The 17,597-nt window shown below is 35.8% G+C and overlaps 1 protein-coding gene across 1 annotated transcript; it reads left to right on the top strand.

The window, feature by feature from the left end:
• Positions 1-11,203: 11,203 nt before the first annotated feature.
• On the top strand, positions 11,204-12,930 carry LOC126786756 (CBS domain-containing protein CBSX5-like). The gene is made up of 2 exons (XM_050512678.1): positions 11,204-11,610; positions 11,886-12,930. Exons 1-2 carry the CDS (start codon positions 11,276-11,278, stop codon positions 12,754-12,756), a joined length of 1,206 nt encoding a protein of 401 aa, XP_050368635.1. The 5' UTR covers positions 11,204-11,275; the 3' UTR covers positions 12,757-12,930.
• Positions 12,931-17,597: the final 4,667 nt, after the last annotated feature.

The following is a 17,597-nucleotide window of genomic DNA, read 5'->3' as shown; positions in this document are numbered from 1 at the left end:
TTCATGTATAATGTATTATTAAGAGCGAAGTACGTAGTTCTTCTACCATTTTGTTATGTTTTTTCCTCACTTGCAGGAAAATTGGGACGTCGATCTTTGTTTTAAGCTAGTGGTAATGCTTGTTTTGTTAGGCAGGACTCGGGGTCGTTTACAATATCTTGAGGTATAGCATACCCTCAATTATAATTTTTTTAATCAAAATTACAATTTCATTAAACTAAATTTATAACATTAAGAACAAAGTTACAACATACGTTTTTTATATTTATAAATAACTAAATAAATTTACCATATTGACAATTATTTATTTATAATCTTATAAAAATGTTATACGTAAAGTAATTACAACTAAAAACTATATTTATCCAAAACATCACCATGATTAGCACAACGACAATAAATTTGTTGTGATATCGGTAAATAAGGGTATCACATAACTTGAGATACCTAATAAAATTCCGGCAGGACTGCTCAGAATAAGTTTTGTTTTTTAGTTCATAGTTTTTCTCATTGAGAACTTCGAATTTTTTGCTGCCTGTGGAGGTTTGTTAATTGGTAGGCAGCCGTTTTTTTCTTCTTCTTGGTGACGGATGCTGACCATTAACAATTTTTGCAGCTTTTGTTCCGGATAAAACATAATTCAACTAGCAGCTACATGATGTTCGTCAATTGCGGGTTTTTGATAATGACTCGTCAATTCTGGTTGATATATGATTCAAAGTAGTGGTCCGGCAGCCCTTGTTTTTTTCGTCATCAATATGCATGCATCTCTAAAGGAAATCAAGAAATTACAAATCAACTTGCATATAAAGAGTTCGATCAGAATAACTTAGCAAATTTACAAGATGCATGACAAAAATATAACATAAACCCAAGTAGGTGTTTGATCAATAGATATCGCAGGAAATCCATTAAAAGGTCTTTTAACAGAGCGCATCTCACACGTGCGAAAAAAAAAGAACCCAAACCATTTTCAAACGTCTCCCTCTCTCGGTTGAGCGCCAATGGCACTCATGTTGTCGTGCTTCGGTCCTAGAGGGGATCTTGAGCAGCGCTACCAATAAGGATCCATGGTGGAGGTGAGATCTATGTTTTGATGGTTGTACTCTGCAAAGGGGAATGACATATCGGTGATTTCGATCTAAATCTCCTTTTTACAAATCGGGAGCTAGAACAACGTGTGGTGGCTTGGAGACTTGGCAGCCGCAGTGACATCTTCTCTACATACTAAATCTTGGCAGCGGGCTGGAGTTCAAGCGAAACGGCAGAACTTATTCTCTGGTGGCTTGTCTCTGGTCGGGGACTCCTTCCACATGGTTGACTAGGCTTTGGGTTACTAGGTGAGGCCGTGACGGCATACAATGAAAGAGGGTCGTCGATCTACGGTGACATGATTCCGTCTAGAGTGGGGGTGATGCTAGAGAGCTTTGTCAAGTGTCTTTGTTGGGCTTGTTGTTTATCCGGCAGATGTGGTGGCTAGGTTTGTCTACTGCTGGTGGGTCTTTTTGTTGGGCCTCAGATCTGATTGGCTTTCTGCTTTATGATCTCTGGACTTGGGCCTTGGTCTTGTATTAGGCTTGGGTTTCTGGCCCAGATGAGGTATCGATCTTACTTGCTTTATTTATTTCTGGGTTTTGCTATCTCGAACTTCATGTACTTAAGCCCAGATTACCCTTGTGGTGCGTTTTTATCCCTCCGTGGATCATTTTACTGGCTTTATCCAGAACGGGAGGACTCGTTTCCTCATACCAATGTCATTCTACTACTGTTACTGGATTGTTGGTCACTCATTACCAAAACAAACCCATAACTACCATTGTACACTTTTATGTGATCTTGTGTGTCTTGATGCTTAAAGTGCAGTTTGGCACTTATCATTTGGATTATGCGTGCTTAGGCGTGGGTTTATCACCTCCCCCCCCCCCCCCCCCCCCCATTTTCTTCAATACTGGTTCTAGGTTGGTGTGTTTGGTTCTCTTTCGTCAGGCAAAATTATTCCATGGATTGTGGTATGATGATGGTTTGTGTGGTACTGTTTTGGGAGTGGTTTGGCATGATTTTATTAAGCATCATCGCTCTGATTTTATACTCCACATGACCCCATTGCAGCTGAAGGCGTTGGAATCTTCGTTGTTAGCTGGCTTTGATGGGGAGTGTAATAGGCTAGTTAGTTTGTTGCTTTTAAGTTATCGGCTGTAGGGTCTTCGGCCCGTAGATTATCGAGCTACTGATCTCCTATTAGTCATTTTAATTTGATTGAGTTGGAGAGACGTGCTCTTTGTATATATTTTTATTGGCCTTGCATTTTGCGGGCTGTGTAATTGGACTATTGCTCTGATTAATGAAGGTTCCACCATTTAAAAAAAAAAGGTGTTTGATCTCTGTTAGTGATTATAAATCGACAACACCTTTACTATGAAACTATGGCATTTGCGTGGTATCACAGAACTAATATTCGATTACATAAAACTATGGAACTTCCTTGTAGTGTGGAAACATGACGAGGTGTCTTTTGATTTTTGTTGTTCCAAAATCAGATCTTATTAATGTTTAATCGAAAAAAAGTTTATTCTTCAGCATCCTCTATCGTTGTGTTGTACTGGTATGAATATAATCTGTATATATACAACTATACATCATCAAAGAATCTTCAATTTTGGGTAAGAACAGAGACATGTGAACTGTGAGGTGATAAGCTATGTGTAATCATGATCTTCTCACATTATTGGACCTACAAATTTTGTACATATATATGTGCTTGTACTAATGAAAAAGAAAGATAAGACAATGAAATATTAATCGGCTGCATAAACCAAAAGATGTTGATTCTAGTGGCTGGTGATCTAATTTGTAGCAACTAATTTGGAACTAATTAAGTACTCAAAAGCATCAAATACAATAGATGAACTAATTAAGAAGTCGCAAATCACTAATTCATAAGCATCAAATACAGTTAATTAAACTGTTTCAGATCTTATTTAGGAATATAGTGCGCAGCATCTGCTTCTCCACTTGCTCGCTAATGTATATAACATGTGAAAAGCTATATATAAGTAATCAACCGTCCACAAGTGATATGCTATCAGCATCCCTCGTTTGATATAGTAGATCGATCGATATATATAATACAAGCTGCGTTACGTTGATCATTCTAATTAACTACGGATCAAAAAGATCAGTCAATCATATAGGTAGTAGAACATAATGCATCTAACAGGAAAGGATTGAAATGTTTCAATGTATCTTCATCTAAATGGAATCAGGAACACCTAGGCCTAGCACAAATAATCCAAACTCTGCCAAACCTATGTAGACATACACATTCATGATATGTTGGAAACTAACCTATTAGGTCTCCTTTTGACCTATTCTCTAGTAATGTTTTGTAGCTTGTTTTACATGTAGTGAAGACGGGGGCGGCTATCGGAGACGTTATTTGTTTTGGGTAAAGTTCCTAGCAGGATGGAGGCTTATGGCTTGGTTGGAGCGGCAAGGCGGTGAACCGGCCGCTTTTTCTGTTTCCGACAAAAACAATACCTAGCAGTTGGTGGCGGACTGGTTGCGCCTCCAAACTGATCTTTTCAAAGATCGAGGCTAATTGGTAACTAGCTAGCCAGGGTTCTTTCGATCTTTACCAATTGTGAAAACTTTGGATCGATGTAAGCAAAAAAAAAAAAAAAATATATATATATATAGCCAAGTGAACAGCGACGTAGAGATGTCGAGTACTAGCAGTGATGGAACTCCCCATTTAATTTCGAGTCGTTTTCTTCCTAATTTCAGATAGTGTCACGGTGACATGCATCGTTTCCTGGATTGTAATCATGCAGCTCGAACCTGCATGCTTGAAAATGGACGAAATGGTCGGTCTGGAAACTTGAGGTCGATATATCATATAAGATTGATAGGGATCGGCCTTAAATTGTTGTGATATATCAAATCAATCTGTACTTGTATAACCAATATTGCAGTGGCGGATCTAATGTTCGAAACTTAGGTGAGCGGAAAATTAAATTTAGCTAGAATTATCAAAAATCTTGATAACAAAAAATACAATTTTTCAATTTTTTTTAGAATTCAAAAGATATATAAAAATTGCAAACTAAAAAGGTCAATAATAACTATTACATAAAACACTTTGTATAAATTGTGATACAATCTCTAATAGACTCAAAATGATCATCTTGAGGCAATATCTTCTACATAATCATTCTCACATATACTTATATATATATATATATAGTTTTAATTCAAATTGACAACACACGTATAACCTACATAACACAATTTGGCTTTAGCTAAAACCTAAAAGCTTATTGCAATTCTAGTTTACCAGCCTAAAAATATTATGCAAAACTTAATGTAAAACAACCAAATTATATAAGGTAAATTTCAACAACATAAAGATCATATCATTCGTATATAAATAATACAAATTGAAATAAGGCTAAAATTGATTATTTATGATAATAAAATATCAAGGGGCCTGAATTGGAGTGTTTCCACCTTATTTGAAAGTGAGAGAATAGCAATGGAGCTAGGAGCAAGACTAATCGAGTAGTGAATGGTAGCCCCACCATAATCATAAATTGAAAATAGGAACAAATTATGCGATGTTTGACTTCCTTCATCATAAGTTCATAATACTCTAAAGTCCTAAAGCATTGGTTTGATTGGTTTGTTAAACTTTTCTGTCAAGCGGGAAAAAAAAAATATAGGGGAGGCTGAATTTTTTTTTTTTTTGCCCAGCGGCCGCTGGGTTTGCCGTGCCATTGTAACTACGTATGTATAATATATATTGTAACTGCCCCGATATTAATTGTGCAGCATAATTATTGAAGAAGGCGAAGAGATCTGATCATGACCTAGAATTTTTTTTTAATATCTTTTTCATTTCTAAAATACAAAGTTTGTTGGAGATACTCTAACAAATTAAGAGTAACAACTTAAGAGAAACGATGTTGACATTATTACTAAGCACTAGCTTATTGATGAATCGAATAGCTATTCAATCTATTCAGATCATGGTTTATGTTTAATTATACAGATGAAGATAAGATAAGTACACATGACGAACATATATATTATACATACGTAGTTAACCAAATAGCTTCATATATTTAATTTTTTTTAAGCTACTAAAATTTATCAAAAAAAAAAAAGAATGTTACAAAGAGAATTGATGAAGGACATATACGGTTATCCCTCAACCAACTACAAAATAATTAACGAAATCAAAAATTAAGAAAACATAATCGATATTTATTACAAGTCAAATCTGGAACTATAATCCACTAGATACATCCATCAAAAGAAGCATCTAAATTAGTAAGAACATTAGCAACTTAATTGCTTTTATAAAATAAATGACTTGATTTAAAATACATTTGGAAGATACGATGCAAGTAATTGTACCATTCCACACGAACTTCACGATTAGCTAAGACATGTATATTGATCGAAATTGGTTTAAGGTCGTAACTTGAATGCTAGCTCTATGTTTGTGTATCCATGTAACAACGTCTTGAAAGATTAATGATGGTATAAACTTATAAATAATTGAGTCGATATTTTTTATTGTCATATATAATTGATTCAATTTTGACGTAGAACCTAAGTGTCTTGTTTGGCTAAGCTAGCATTAAAAGTACTACCGGAAACTAATTGTCACGCTAACCAACTGAGGTTCGAACTCTTAATTAAAAAAAAAGTGGCCAAACACTGTTCTGTAATACATAGTCGAAGTTCAGTTGAGAGATCAACTTATAGCCGGGCATAGCAAGCATATGGAGTGCCCCAACACTTTCGGACTGAGATCCTCTCCTAAGGAATGTCTCCTAATATTACCTAATAAAAAGATCTTAACCATCCATTGCTAATAAACGGCCAAGATTACTCCTAACTTTCTTTACTCCCAACTTCCTTTCTTTTTTGCAGATCATTGGTCTCTCTCTTCCATCCTAAATACCTCCCAGTAAAATAAACCCAGATCTCTGGCGTCCTCTCTCTCCCTCTCTCATCAAAGGTTGGGCCTTGAATGCTTTTCCCTCATTATGGAAATTTCTATATCAAGGCAAAAGATCATAACTTTAAACCCAAAACTTCAGAATAGGGTAATCCAGTGAGCTCATAGAATTGGGATTAAAAGATCGATTTCAAATCAATTGCTTTGTTTCAAGTTCGGAAGAATCAGTAAAATATGATCTTTACCCATAAAACAAGTGATGTCAAAATAATCTCAGGTTAATAGAAGAATTTCTATATGTTGAGATCGAGTTGCTCTAGGGCCATATAGATTTCTAATTACAATGTCAAGCCAACTAAAGATTTTCTGTGTCAAGTTAATTGAAGATTTGTTGGTCTTACTGGTTAAGGACGAGAGAGAGATAGAGATTTGAGAGTAAGTCTCTCGTGAATGAGATAGATAAAAAGAGACAGAGTAATAGGTGATAAAGCTATATACGAGAATCATGACCATCAAATAAGAATGAATGACTAAGATCATCTTATTAGATGATATTAGGAGAGGATTCTTAGGAGAGGATCCCGGTCCAACACTTTCAATGAAAGTACGTATTGTGTTACGTACTAGCTACTAGCTAGCTGGGTGAGGTATTGATCGAATACGTACGTACGAGACTTGGTATCATATATACATTCTTTTTAACTAACCGAACAAGTATTTGCAAGAGATCCAAGTATGATTCGCGTTTGCCTGTTGAAGTAAAGCTCTGGATGCAGGTGATTGTATTGTGGGAAAAAAGAAGGTCGCTGTAGTAGTGGCAGGTGCAGCTAATTAGGGATCGAGAGAACAATTGCCAGAATGGAACAATATAATAAAGAGTTTTTTCACTAACAGTCCCTCAACTCTGGTGTACCTACCAATGTGATACCTCAACTCTTAATCGTACCAATGTGATACCCAGACTCTAGTATTGCTATCATTGAAGTACTTCCGTCAGTTTTTTTCAACTTTTCCGTTATCTTGGTGACGTGGCAAGTACGTGAGGCCCACAAATAGGGTTAAAAGACAAAATTAACCTCATCTGAGAGGAGCAATGTTTTTCCCGCCTTTTACCTTGAGAAAGACACCCAACAATTCCAATTTTGGCGCCAATTTTCACTCCATACTCCTTAATTTGTGTCTAATATCTAAACTAAAGAACTACCGCCAACCAGTCGACCACAATCTGATAAAACCTAGATCAATCTCATTTTCTATTTTTACCCTAGCACTTGTTAAACTAACAGAATAAATATATAAATTTATATGAAACATCTCATTTCCACAATCTCATAAGAATATAGAAACACATAACTTAACGAAATTCAACTACATGTACCATTAGTTCTTACAAGCAAAAATCATGGCAGATCAACATAAAAGGTAGCAACTAATGGTACTTAAACATGTATTTGAATTTCGTTAAGTTATGTGTTTTTATATTCTTATGAGATTGTGGAAATGAGATGTTCCATATAAATTTATATATTTATTCTGTTAGTTTAACAAGTGCTAGGGTAAAAATAGAAAATGAGATTGATCTAGGTTTTATCAGATTGTGGTCGACTGGTTGGCGGTAGTTCTTTAGTTTAGATAAGAGACACAAATTAAGGAGTAGAGAGGGAAAATTGGCGCCAAAATTGGAATTGTTGGGTGTCTTTCTCAAGGTAAAGGGCGGGAAAAATATTGCTCCTCTCAGATGAAGTTAATTTTGTCTTTTAACCCTCTTTGTGGGCCTCACGTACCTGCCACGTCACCAAGATAACGGAAAAGTTTAAAAAAACTAACGGAAGTACTTCAATGATAGTAATACTAGAGTCTGGGTATCACATTGGTACGATTAAGAGTTGAGGTATCACATTGGTAGGTACACCAGAATTGAGGAACTGTTGGTGAAAAAAACTCTATAATAAATGAGCAAATAGCTGAACACTATTGAATACTGGCGCCTACGGACAAAATTAAACACTAGCGCGCTAGTCTGTCCTTTACAGAAGATTTAAACAAGAATATTACTACTATATACCACTATGCCCATCTTTTTAACAATAAAAGAAAAAAATTACTAATAAAAGAAAAAATTAAAACTTAAGAAGGTCTAGAAAAATCATCTTCAACAGAATGCTCGGTGTGGGATTGAAAATAAAACTTAAAGTATATATTCAGTTTCAGAATGGAACAATTGCCAGAATGGAACAATATAATAAATGACCAAATAGCTGAACACTATTGAATACTGGGCCTACGGACAAAATTAAACACTAGCGCGCTAGTCTGTCCTTTATAGAAGATTTAAACAAGAATATTACTACTATATACCACTATGCCCGTCTTTTTAACAATAAAAGAAAAAAATTACTAATAAAAGAAAAAATTAAAACTTAAGAAGGTCTAGAAAAATCATCGCCAACAGAATGCTCGGTGTGGGATTGAAAATAAAACTTAAAGTATATATTCAGTTTCAAATCCATCCTTTTCTACATCCAATAAGCTAGCTCATATACCTGATAGTAAAAAATTGGCAATATCAACATCAATCCAAATCGAAGAAGTCATTAATTTCACACGTCCGAATAATTGAACATGTGGAACAATATCATTTATTTGCTACAAACAAACAATTGAACATGTCTAATGAAAGAACTTGACGTCGATATAAGAAATCAACTGCGGTTGTCATCCCCTGTTCTTAAACTATTTAACAACGAACTAAAATGTTCATTAAGATTTGGTTAGTCATAGTTTAAGTTATAAGCTTCAATGGTAATTGTTTTTTAAATCTTAAATGGTTTTAAATAAAAGAACTATAGTATATACTATACGTAGTTACGTACAGTAGCTTGTAGCCTGTATATGACTTCAGCTCAAATTATGAGTTTTTTTTTCCTTTTGTACGGATGCGGATAATGCGCTTCTTTTGGCCTGGGGCCCTGGACTACCATATGATACTTTGTGACCACAGAATTGTTATTTAAATCGTTGCGGCCATGGTTAGGCTAATTGTATCAATCACCAGCAATTTACTATAAAATCTGACTTATAATCATATCGATCGCTAAACCCACATAATAATTAATCAACAGCTAATTAATTATTTGGTCAAGATCTCTCAAAATCTCAGAAGGTCCACTTTCGTTACAAATGGTCCGAGCTCGTGGGCATTAAAGAACAGCAAGTCACGAACATGTCCTTCCCAGAGATGCTTTACATATCAATTTCTGCTTACCTGGAACAAAAAAAAATCCCACGTTTCTTTAGTATAGACAAGATAGAGAAATGTCAAGACAAATATTTAAAATTTCATGTGGCAATATAAGAAATCAAGTAATTGAAACTTCAAATGTGTGTCGTTACCGTGTGTATAATCTGGAGACTTGACGAATCGACGAACACATGCAGACGAACACTCATATATAGGTCTTAGTTCAATATATATAAACATTGATCGATGCTCGTTTCATAATAATGATATATACTAATGTTGACATGAATCACGATGATTTGTTAACAACCTAACAACTATATGGGTGCAGATATGTTACCGAGTCAACTAATTACAGTCTCTAGTAGGGTTTGCTATACGAACTCGACCGAACTAGGTAGTCTAGGTTTAGCTCCGTTTATTACATTGAAGATGATATTTTGCAACCGGGGTGACAAATACATTGTATCCACATGAAAAACATCTTGAACCATCAACACTAAATATATAGGTGTGTTGAACGATGACTCGTCTATAAATTAGTATGTTATACGTTAAACCAAGCACTGAAATATTCATAATTTCCTCGATATTTTCGTAAAATTTTACATTTTTTTAGCATATGGATAAATCCGTTACTACTAAGCATTTTTTATGGAAATTTTTGAAATTTCCCGATATATCCGGAAACTTTCAAAATTTCCCGATATTTTCATAATATCGGCATGTGTCAAGCTAACTTCAAATATATATAAAAAAAATCACTGGTTAGGAGAATCGAACCTCCCATCAATCTTTTTACAAACACAAAGTTATAGTCAACTCTACAGTCTCTACTACACTAACTTATTGTTATATATGTCTTTTTTTATTATACATTGCATTTCATGTCTCAACATTCACTTAAAATTGAAATAAAACCAAATTAGTTGTTAAGGGGAATCGAACCTCTTTGGTATATGAGGAAGCAATGATGGACCTTACCCTTATGGGGGAAATTCAACGTGCATTATCCACCATATGTATTCTCTAATTAGATGCATTCAAGTGAAAACATATAAACACAATCTAATGCACAATCTTCCCAAAGCTATGATTATGGTCAAAGTCGATAAATACTTGATCCGAACGGGAACTACTAATACCATAACTCACGACCCCTATAGTTGACATATAAGTCAGTATATGCAAAACTATAAATATGAGGTATCATTTAATGACTATTATTCACAATATACTCAGGATTTTACTCAAGGAGATAATAAAGATAGTGAAAATTTTATACCTCATAGATCTTTTATGTGGTTCTAAATCACTTATGTAATTTCATGTTTAATGTATCATATGTAAATATGGCATGATGACCTAGTCTCCATTTGAGTAATATATATATATTTATTTTTTAAAGTAAATTTTTAATAATGTTCGACGATTATTTTACTTTAAATTAGTATAACTCACTATAATCATATAGTTATATAATAATTTCTTATGACATATAGTAGATAATTGTTCAAATAAATATTTCTCAAAGTTTTATTCAAAATTTCCATGTTTTTATATAAATTTCCATCAATTTACTTAATTATTTTTTAAATCGAAATTTTTCCAAAATTTTATCAAAATTTCTAATTTTTAAAACTTCGATATTTCTGTTCTCGCCGAAATTTTAGTCCTTGCGTTAAACAATTATTTGGTTACTCCTCATTCCTCAACAAAACCAAACCACAACACGTTACCAGCTTTGAAAGGGGAAGCAGGAAACCACAACCTCTGCTTTGCCATACTAAATTACTAATGCCTGGTTTCTGCAATTTGGGGAAAATATTAATATCAAATTCTGTGACTCTGATTCTCTTTTATTTATCAAATTTGAACCCACACTCTTTGTTACCTTGTACTGCCCCAAAACCTTCCCTAAATTATCTCTCTGGTCACCCCATACGTAATTTTCTCTTATAAATACCCTACGACTCTGCTCCACAACATCATTACCACTACCACAACTACTTCTCTGCATTTTCTTGATAATCATCCTTTTCATTTCTTCATTGTCTTTCAGTTCTTGCATGGCAGTGAGCTTTTTGAGGCACGAGGTATCTGACCTCTGTCTAGGAAAACCGGCTCTGAGGTCTCTTTCCATCTCCGCGACCGTCGCCGATGCCGTTGAGGCCTTGAGGACCTCGGAAGATAACTTCATCAGCGTCTGGGATTGCAACCACAACTCCAAGAGTCTCGCTGGCGACCAGTGCCGGTGTGTTGGGAAGGTGTGCATGGTCGACGTAATTTGCTATCTTTCCAAAGATGAGAACTTGTCGTCTCCATCTGCTGCGCTGAAGGCGCCAGTCTCTGAAATCTTGACAAAGATTCCGGGAACTGTTATGCACGTCAAGACATCTTGCAGGTACTTATCAAAATTCAACCAACAATTCAAAAGTTCTCGCCATCTTAAATAAGGGGTTTATGATCTAAGTTAATTTATGGCATAATTTGCATCTCTGTTACCTTGTCCTGTTAAAACTGTGTTTCATTAATTACAAGCTTACAACTCATCTATAAATTAGAACCAATATCTTCAGATTGTAGCTATGTACTTTACTTATTTAATTAATTCCCAAATCAGGGTCAACTAATTACCCAATAAAACTAAATTAATTGCTCTGTTTCTATGTTTCACAGCTTATTGCAAGCCATTGATCTAATTCTCCAAGGAAACCAGAACCTGGTAGTACCAATTCAGACTAGGCTAAGTAGCACTTCAAGAAGAAAACAGTTCCCAAAGTCTACAAACCACATGGCCACCACAACGAATCACAACGGCCAAGAGTTCTGCTGGTTAACACAGGAAGACGTTGTTCGATTCCTTCTGAGCTCAATCGGGGTCTTCTCTCCCATGCCTGCTCTTTCAATAGACTCTCTCGGCATCATCAATACCAAAGACGTCGTGGCCATCAACTACCACTCTTCGGCAAGCTCTGCGATTCAGCTCATAACTCAGTCACTCGAGCAGCAGACCTCAGTGGCTGTTGTGAACATGGATGATGTGTTGATCGGTGAGATCTCGCCTTTCACTCTCGCCTGCTGTGACGAGTCGGTGGCTGCAGCCATTGCCACTCTGTCTTGTGGAGAGCTCATGTCCTACATTGACTGTGGAGGACCACCTGAGCATTTGATCAAGATTGTGACGGAGAGACTCAAGGAGAAGAAATTACAGGGAGCTTTGGAAAATTTCTCATCCTTGACTGATGATTCTGCAGACTCGGTGTCATCATCTTCGTCTTCATCATCAGATGAGGAGTCTTCAAATAGTAGCAAAGTCAGGTCTGCCGGAAGATTTAGTAGGTCAAATAGCTACTCGGCTAGAATGGTGAGAAGGTCCGAGGCCATAGTTTGTCATCCAAAGAGTTCGTTAGTGGCTGTGATGATTCAGGCAATTGCTCATAGAGTGAACTATGTCTGGGTTATCGAGGGTGACTATAATTTGGTGGGTATTGTCACCTTTTCTGGTATACTGGAGGTTTTCCGGGAACACTTGGAGACCATGATCTAAAATGTTTTCGTAAAATATTGGTAATTCATGGCTTTCATGCCATCGCATGTGCAATGATTTCCCGTGGACGATGTTTGAGTGGTTAATCCTTAGCAGCACTGCTAGCTAGGGTCACTTATCGTCTTATCTTGAGTTTACAGGAATGAGAGAAATAAAATGAGTAATTTACCAGCAGATGACCACAGTGATCTTGTCACAAGAACAACTTAATACTTATTGAACTTATCCTTCATCATATTTTTCATTTTAACACAAGTTGAAACTGCTGGAATTGGAAGGAACCTGACACTGACCAATCCTGATCCGAACGTACTCATTTCTGCATTACCTGCACCATTTAAACGTATCTCATTGTGAAACGTACATTGAAAATGATAGGACACCAAGAATGACATAGTTAATTCGTTGAGAGAATAACCTCGAGCAGTAACAAGTTTCTCATTGTTATAGCATATCGATCAACAGCACATTATCGGATTATCCTTCTTGTTAAGCATATATTTTAGCCAGTATAAATGGTATAGCATTTTACTTATCCGATCAAAGTTTAATTACATACAAACATGCATACCAACGTACAAGGCCACAACACTCTCCATTCTGAGTCCTAGTCTTGCAGTTAATCATCACCCGCAGATCATACCTGCACGGCTGCACCTTAATTAAAAGATCGAACTGATCGACGCACGCAGCTAGCCTTGACTATATCTCGTGATTACAGTTCCTTAATTAGTATCCCCAAGAAAGACGAACAAAAGCTGCCGCTCGAGGAACATGAATGGCTGTGTGATTTGCAAATCAAGCAGCAAGTGGCAGCAGCCATAGCCAAAACAACTAATTAAACATATAGACGACATATTTGAACGAACGACTAGGAGGATCGCTATGCTTATACATATCACCTCATACGACGCAGCAGCAACAACAATGAGTGGTTGTACGCAGAGGCAAATCCGGGAATTAAATTTAGTCTAGGCTAGTTTACTCCCTTATATGCAATTGATTTTGTCAATATAAATTTGATAATTTTTTTTGGCTGAAATGATATTTCAATACAATCACCTTATTAAACCCAATTTTAGAGAAAGAAATTAGGAAAGAAAATAAGTAGAAAAGTAATAATACCGATAGAAAAGAGGTTCTCTCACGAGAAAAACTAGAAAATAGGATATATTATATGGAAAAAGGAGGGAGAAGAGAAAAGAAGGAAAAATGTAAAAAGTTGCAAAAAAGCCATGCTAAGATTCAAACCCAAGATTTGGCGTAGACTTCCAACTACTCTACAAGGCAGGAAACCAATTGAACTTCACAGAATTTTAGTAATATTGGTGCAAAAATATGTATTTTAGGGAAAAACTGTCTGGGTTGAAGCCCAGACTACCCTTCAAGCCACTGGTTGTACTAGGGCCGGCCTTTGGCCTGTGCCAGTTATGCGGAGGCCGCAATTCTTTTTTTTTCTTTCATATATACAAATTTGCTTTTTTAAGTTAATAATGAAGCAATTCAGTTAATGACTTTTGCTTCTGTAGAGTTGGTAAGCATTTGTGCTACCCAATAAGCCACCATGGTTCATATCCTATTTTTCTCTTTTTACTTCTTCTCATTTATTCTGTCTAAAGAACTTATCATATGAGTTTTTTGCTCCGTATGTACTCTTGCATTAATTTTTAATTTTTATTTTGAGGATTAGAATAATATGTATTCTTTATTTTGAAATGATATATTTGTTGTTTATAGACACAAAAAATAAATTTAACAACATTATATATATATTTATATATTCACACACGTTTCAAAAAAGCAAAAATATATATGCACACTAAGGCCGCAAACAAAATTTCGCACAGGCCTCTTATGATACAGAACTTGGGCTGTACGACCGTTTATCTCAACTACTATAAAGTGAGTACATAATAACTTTGGTGAAGTTCTGAATATACTCACGTATTACTTCATTGACAACCAAACTATCAAAGGTATTATGACTAAAACTTAAATAGATCAATTGATAAATATTATTTCTAATATGTAGATAACTACCTATATTTTTACACAGATGTGGGCAGTTTTTAGTACGTATAATACTAGCACATGAAGATCACTATCGTCGTTCATGACAACGTTAGCCTTGGCCCTAGCTACCTTCAACTCTATCGCATATGAGTCAGAACCCTTCACGTTCATCACTCACCATAATGTGCATGTGGTTTGTGCACAGGGCTCTGACCTCTGACGTCGGTAAAGAATCAAATTAGATAAGCCACTCTTACAGACCAAAAAAAAAAAGATAAGCCACTCTTCATGTCACAGTTTCACTCCCCAACTCGCAGCTAGCTGCTTCGATCTTCCTGTCGTTTATTTCATCAATAATCTTCCAAGTTTGTTTCATCCTCTGTATTATTCATCACAGATCTAATTCCGTCGAGCAGTACTCTTCATGTAGTAGCGCTCATGTATCTTTCACTTTGCAAGTACGGACTACGACAGCTCCCACCCCACTACCGATTCCGATGTTGAAGTCTACGACACAAATCATGTTCGATCTTGGTCTCGCTATCAAATCTGGACTTTTTTGAATATTATTTTCTGTGCTTTTCCGATTCAGTCCATCTCTTTGGATTTTATTTCTTAATTACAAAGCTATGTAAGGAATGATGTCATTTGGTCTAAACTAGTTATCGGAATAAAGAACAAGCCACCAAGCTACCTAAATTTTTTTTATTAAGCTCATGGTTATCAGTAATGGTATAATTAGTTTTTGAAGATTATGAAATACCCCTTTTTGTTATCTAACAGTCGCCATCTCAAGTCTATAAACATATGACATCAACCTTCTACGGTTCTAGATATTCTCACGTCTCTGATCAGATATATATTAAGTTAATTTTGATTATTTATTTGATGGGTAAATTATTGTTTAGTTACAAATTCAATTTTAAATTATAAAAAGGTTAATGAAACAAATTCGATTATAAGATGGTCATCTCATTTAAATGAAAATTAAAAAAATGTTAATAAATTTTAAACAAAATTAGATAAATGTCAATTCTTTTATTTTTATTTTTTTAATTGTTTTGTCTTTCTCACTTTTTCTTTTCCTTTTTTTTCTTATTCTTCTAATTCTAGCCATAACTTTGTCTTCTGCGCGATGGATTTAAGCATGGTTATCGTTGGAAAGATCTTTATTTCCTCTTTCATTTGATATTATCCCCACTCCAAATCGACTACCGTACAAGGCACAAAAACCCTCGCAAGAGGTTGCCGCCGTCCATAGTGGTAGGGCTCGTCAACGGGCCGGGTTCGGTCTGGCCCGGCCCATGAGTGACGGGCCTTAGTAAATTTAAATAATTGGCGGGTCGTGCCTGGTATTTTCACAAATCCGAAAATCAAAACCCGCCCACCTAAAGCGGGCCTTGCGGGTTTTTGCGGGCCAGACCTTGCAGCCTTTTACGGACCGGGTCTTGCGGGCTTGTATTAGAAAATATATATATAATACTCTAATTTAAGGGTTTGAAACAATAAAAGAATTATTAAAAAACATCCTAAAAAAATCACAAATAAATTCTAATTTCGAAATATTGTCGATCGACACCAATAGATGTGATAGATATATATATATTTAGGGACCCTATAAATTTCTAATTTCATCCGTTTTGAACATGATTTGACTATCCTTACCTACGGTCAACAAAAAATGAGACGTTTTCACTTAATAAAACCCCATTGACCGGGGCTTTGCCAAATAGATTTCTTCAGTGCGACCGTGCACAATAGGTAACAAAAATTATGTGATTTCTGATATGCAAACGGGTTTCGGCGTTCGCATATTTATAATAGGTCCTCCCTTAGGGCATAAAGTTTATGATACATTCGTGGATACTTCGGCGATCGACAACTCCAGTTCGAAATATGGTCGATCGACACCAGTAGATGTGATCGGTATATATATTTAGGGAACCCCGTAAAAATTAGGTCCTTTTTGGACATGGTTTGACCGTTCGTAGCAACGGTTAACTAAAAAAGAGGCGTTTTGACATATTGAACCCCATTGACCGGGGTTTTGCCAAATAGATTTCTTCAGTGCAACCACACACGATAGGTAACAAAAAATAGGTGATTTCAGATATGCAAACGACTTTCGGCATTCACATATTTGTAATAGGTCCTCCCTTAGGGCATATTAGTGGTGTTTTAGATTTACCAAAAATTCTGACGGTCAAACGAGGTCCGAATTAGATGACATTACAGGGTCACTAAATATATATACCAATCACATCGGCTGGTGTCGATCGATTCCGAGAAGTTTCCTTCATATAGTCGCTTCATAATGTGATAGTTTTATTCTAAAGCTAATATAAAGGTTATGATACATTAGTGGATACTTCGGCGATCGACAACTCCAGTTCGAAATATGGTCGATCGACACCAGTAGATGAGATCGGTATATAGATTTAGGGAACCCGTAAAAATTTCGTCAGTTTTGGACATGGTTTGACCGTTTGTACGAACGGTCAACTAGAAAAGAGGCGTTTTGACATATTGAAACCCATTGACCGGGGCTTTGCCAAATCGATTTCTTCAGTGCGACCACGCAAGATAGGTAATAAAAATTAGGTGATTTCAAATATGCAAACAGCTTTCGGCGTTCGCATATTTGTAATAGGTCATCCCTTAGAGCATATTAGTGGTATTTTCGATTTACTGAAAATTCCGACGGTCAAACGAGGTCCGAATTGGATGAAATCTTTATAGGGTCACTAAATATATATATATATATCTATCACATCGGCTCGTGTCGATCGATCCCGAGAAGTTTCCTTCATATAATCGCTTCATAATGT

Source organism: Argentina anserina, chromosome 3 (assembly GCF_933775445.1).
Source record: "Argentina anserina chromosome 3, drPotAnse1.1, whole genome shotgun sequence".
NCBI lineage: Eukaryota > Viridiplantae > Streptophyta > Magnoliopsida > Rosales > Rosaceae > Argentina > Argentina anserina.
This window is presented reverse-complemented; position numbering and strand designations above follow the sequence as displayed.

Excerpts from the sequence above, each read along its gene's own strand:
- LOC126786756 (XM_050512678.1), top strand. The coding sequence starts at position 11,276 with ATGGCAGTGAGCTTTTTGAGGCACGAGGTATCTGACCTCTGTCTAGGA. Across the intron at positions 11,611-11,885 it reads CACGTCAAGACATCTTGCAG|CTTATTGCAAGCCATTGATC; the intron begins GTACTTATCAAA and ends TATGTTTCACAG.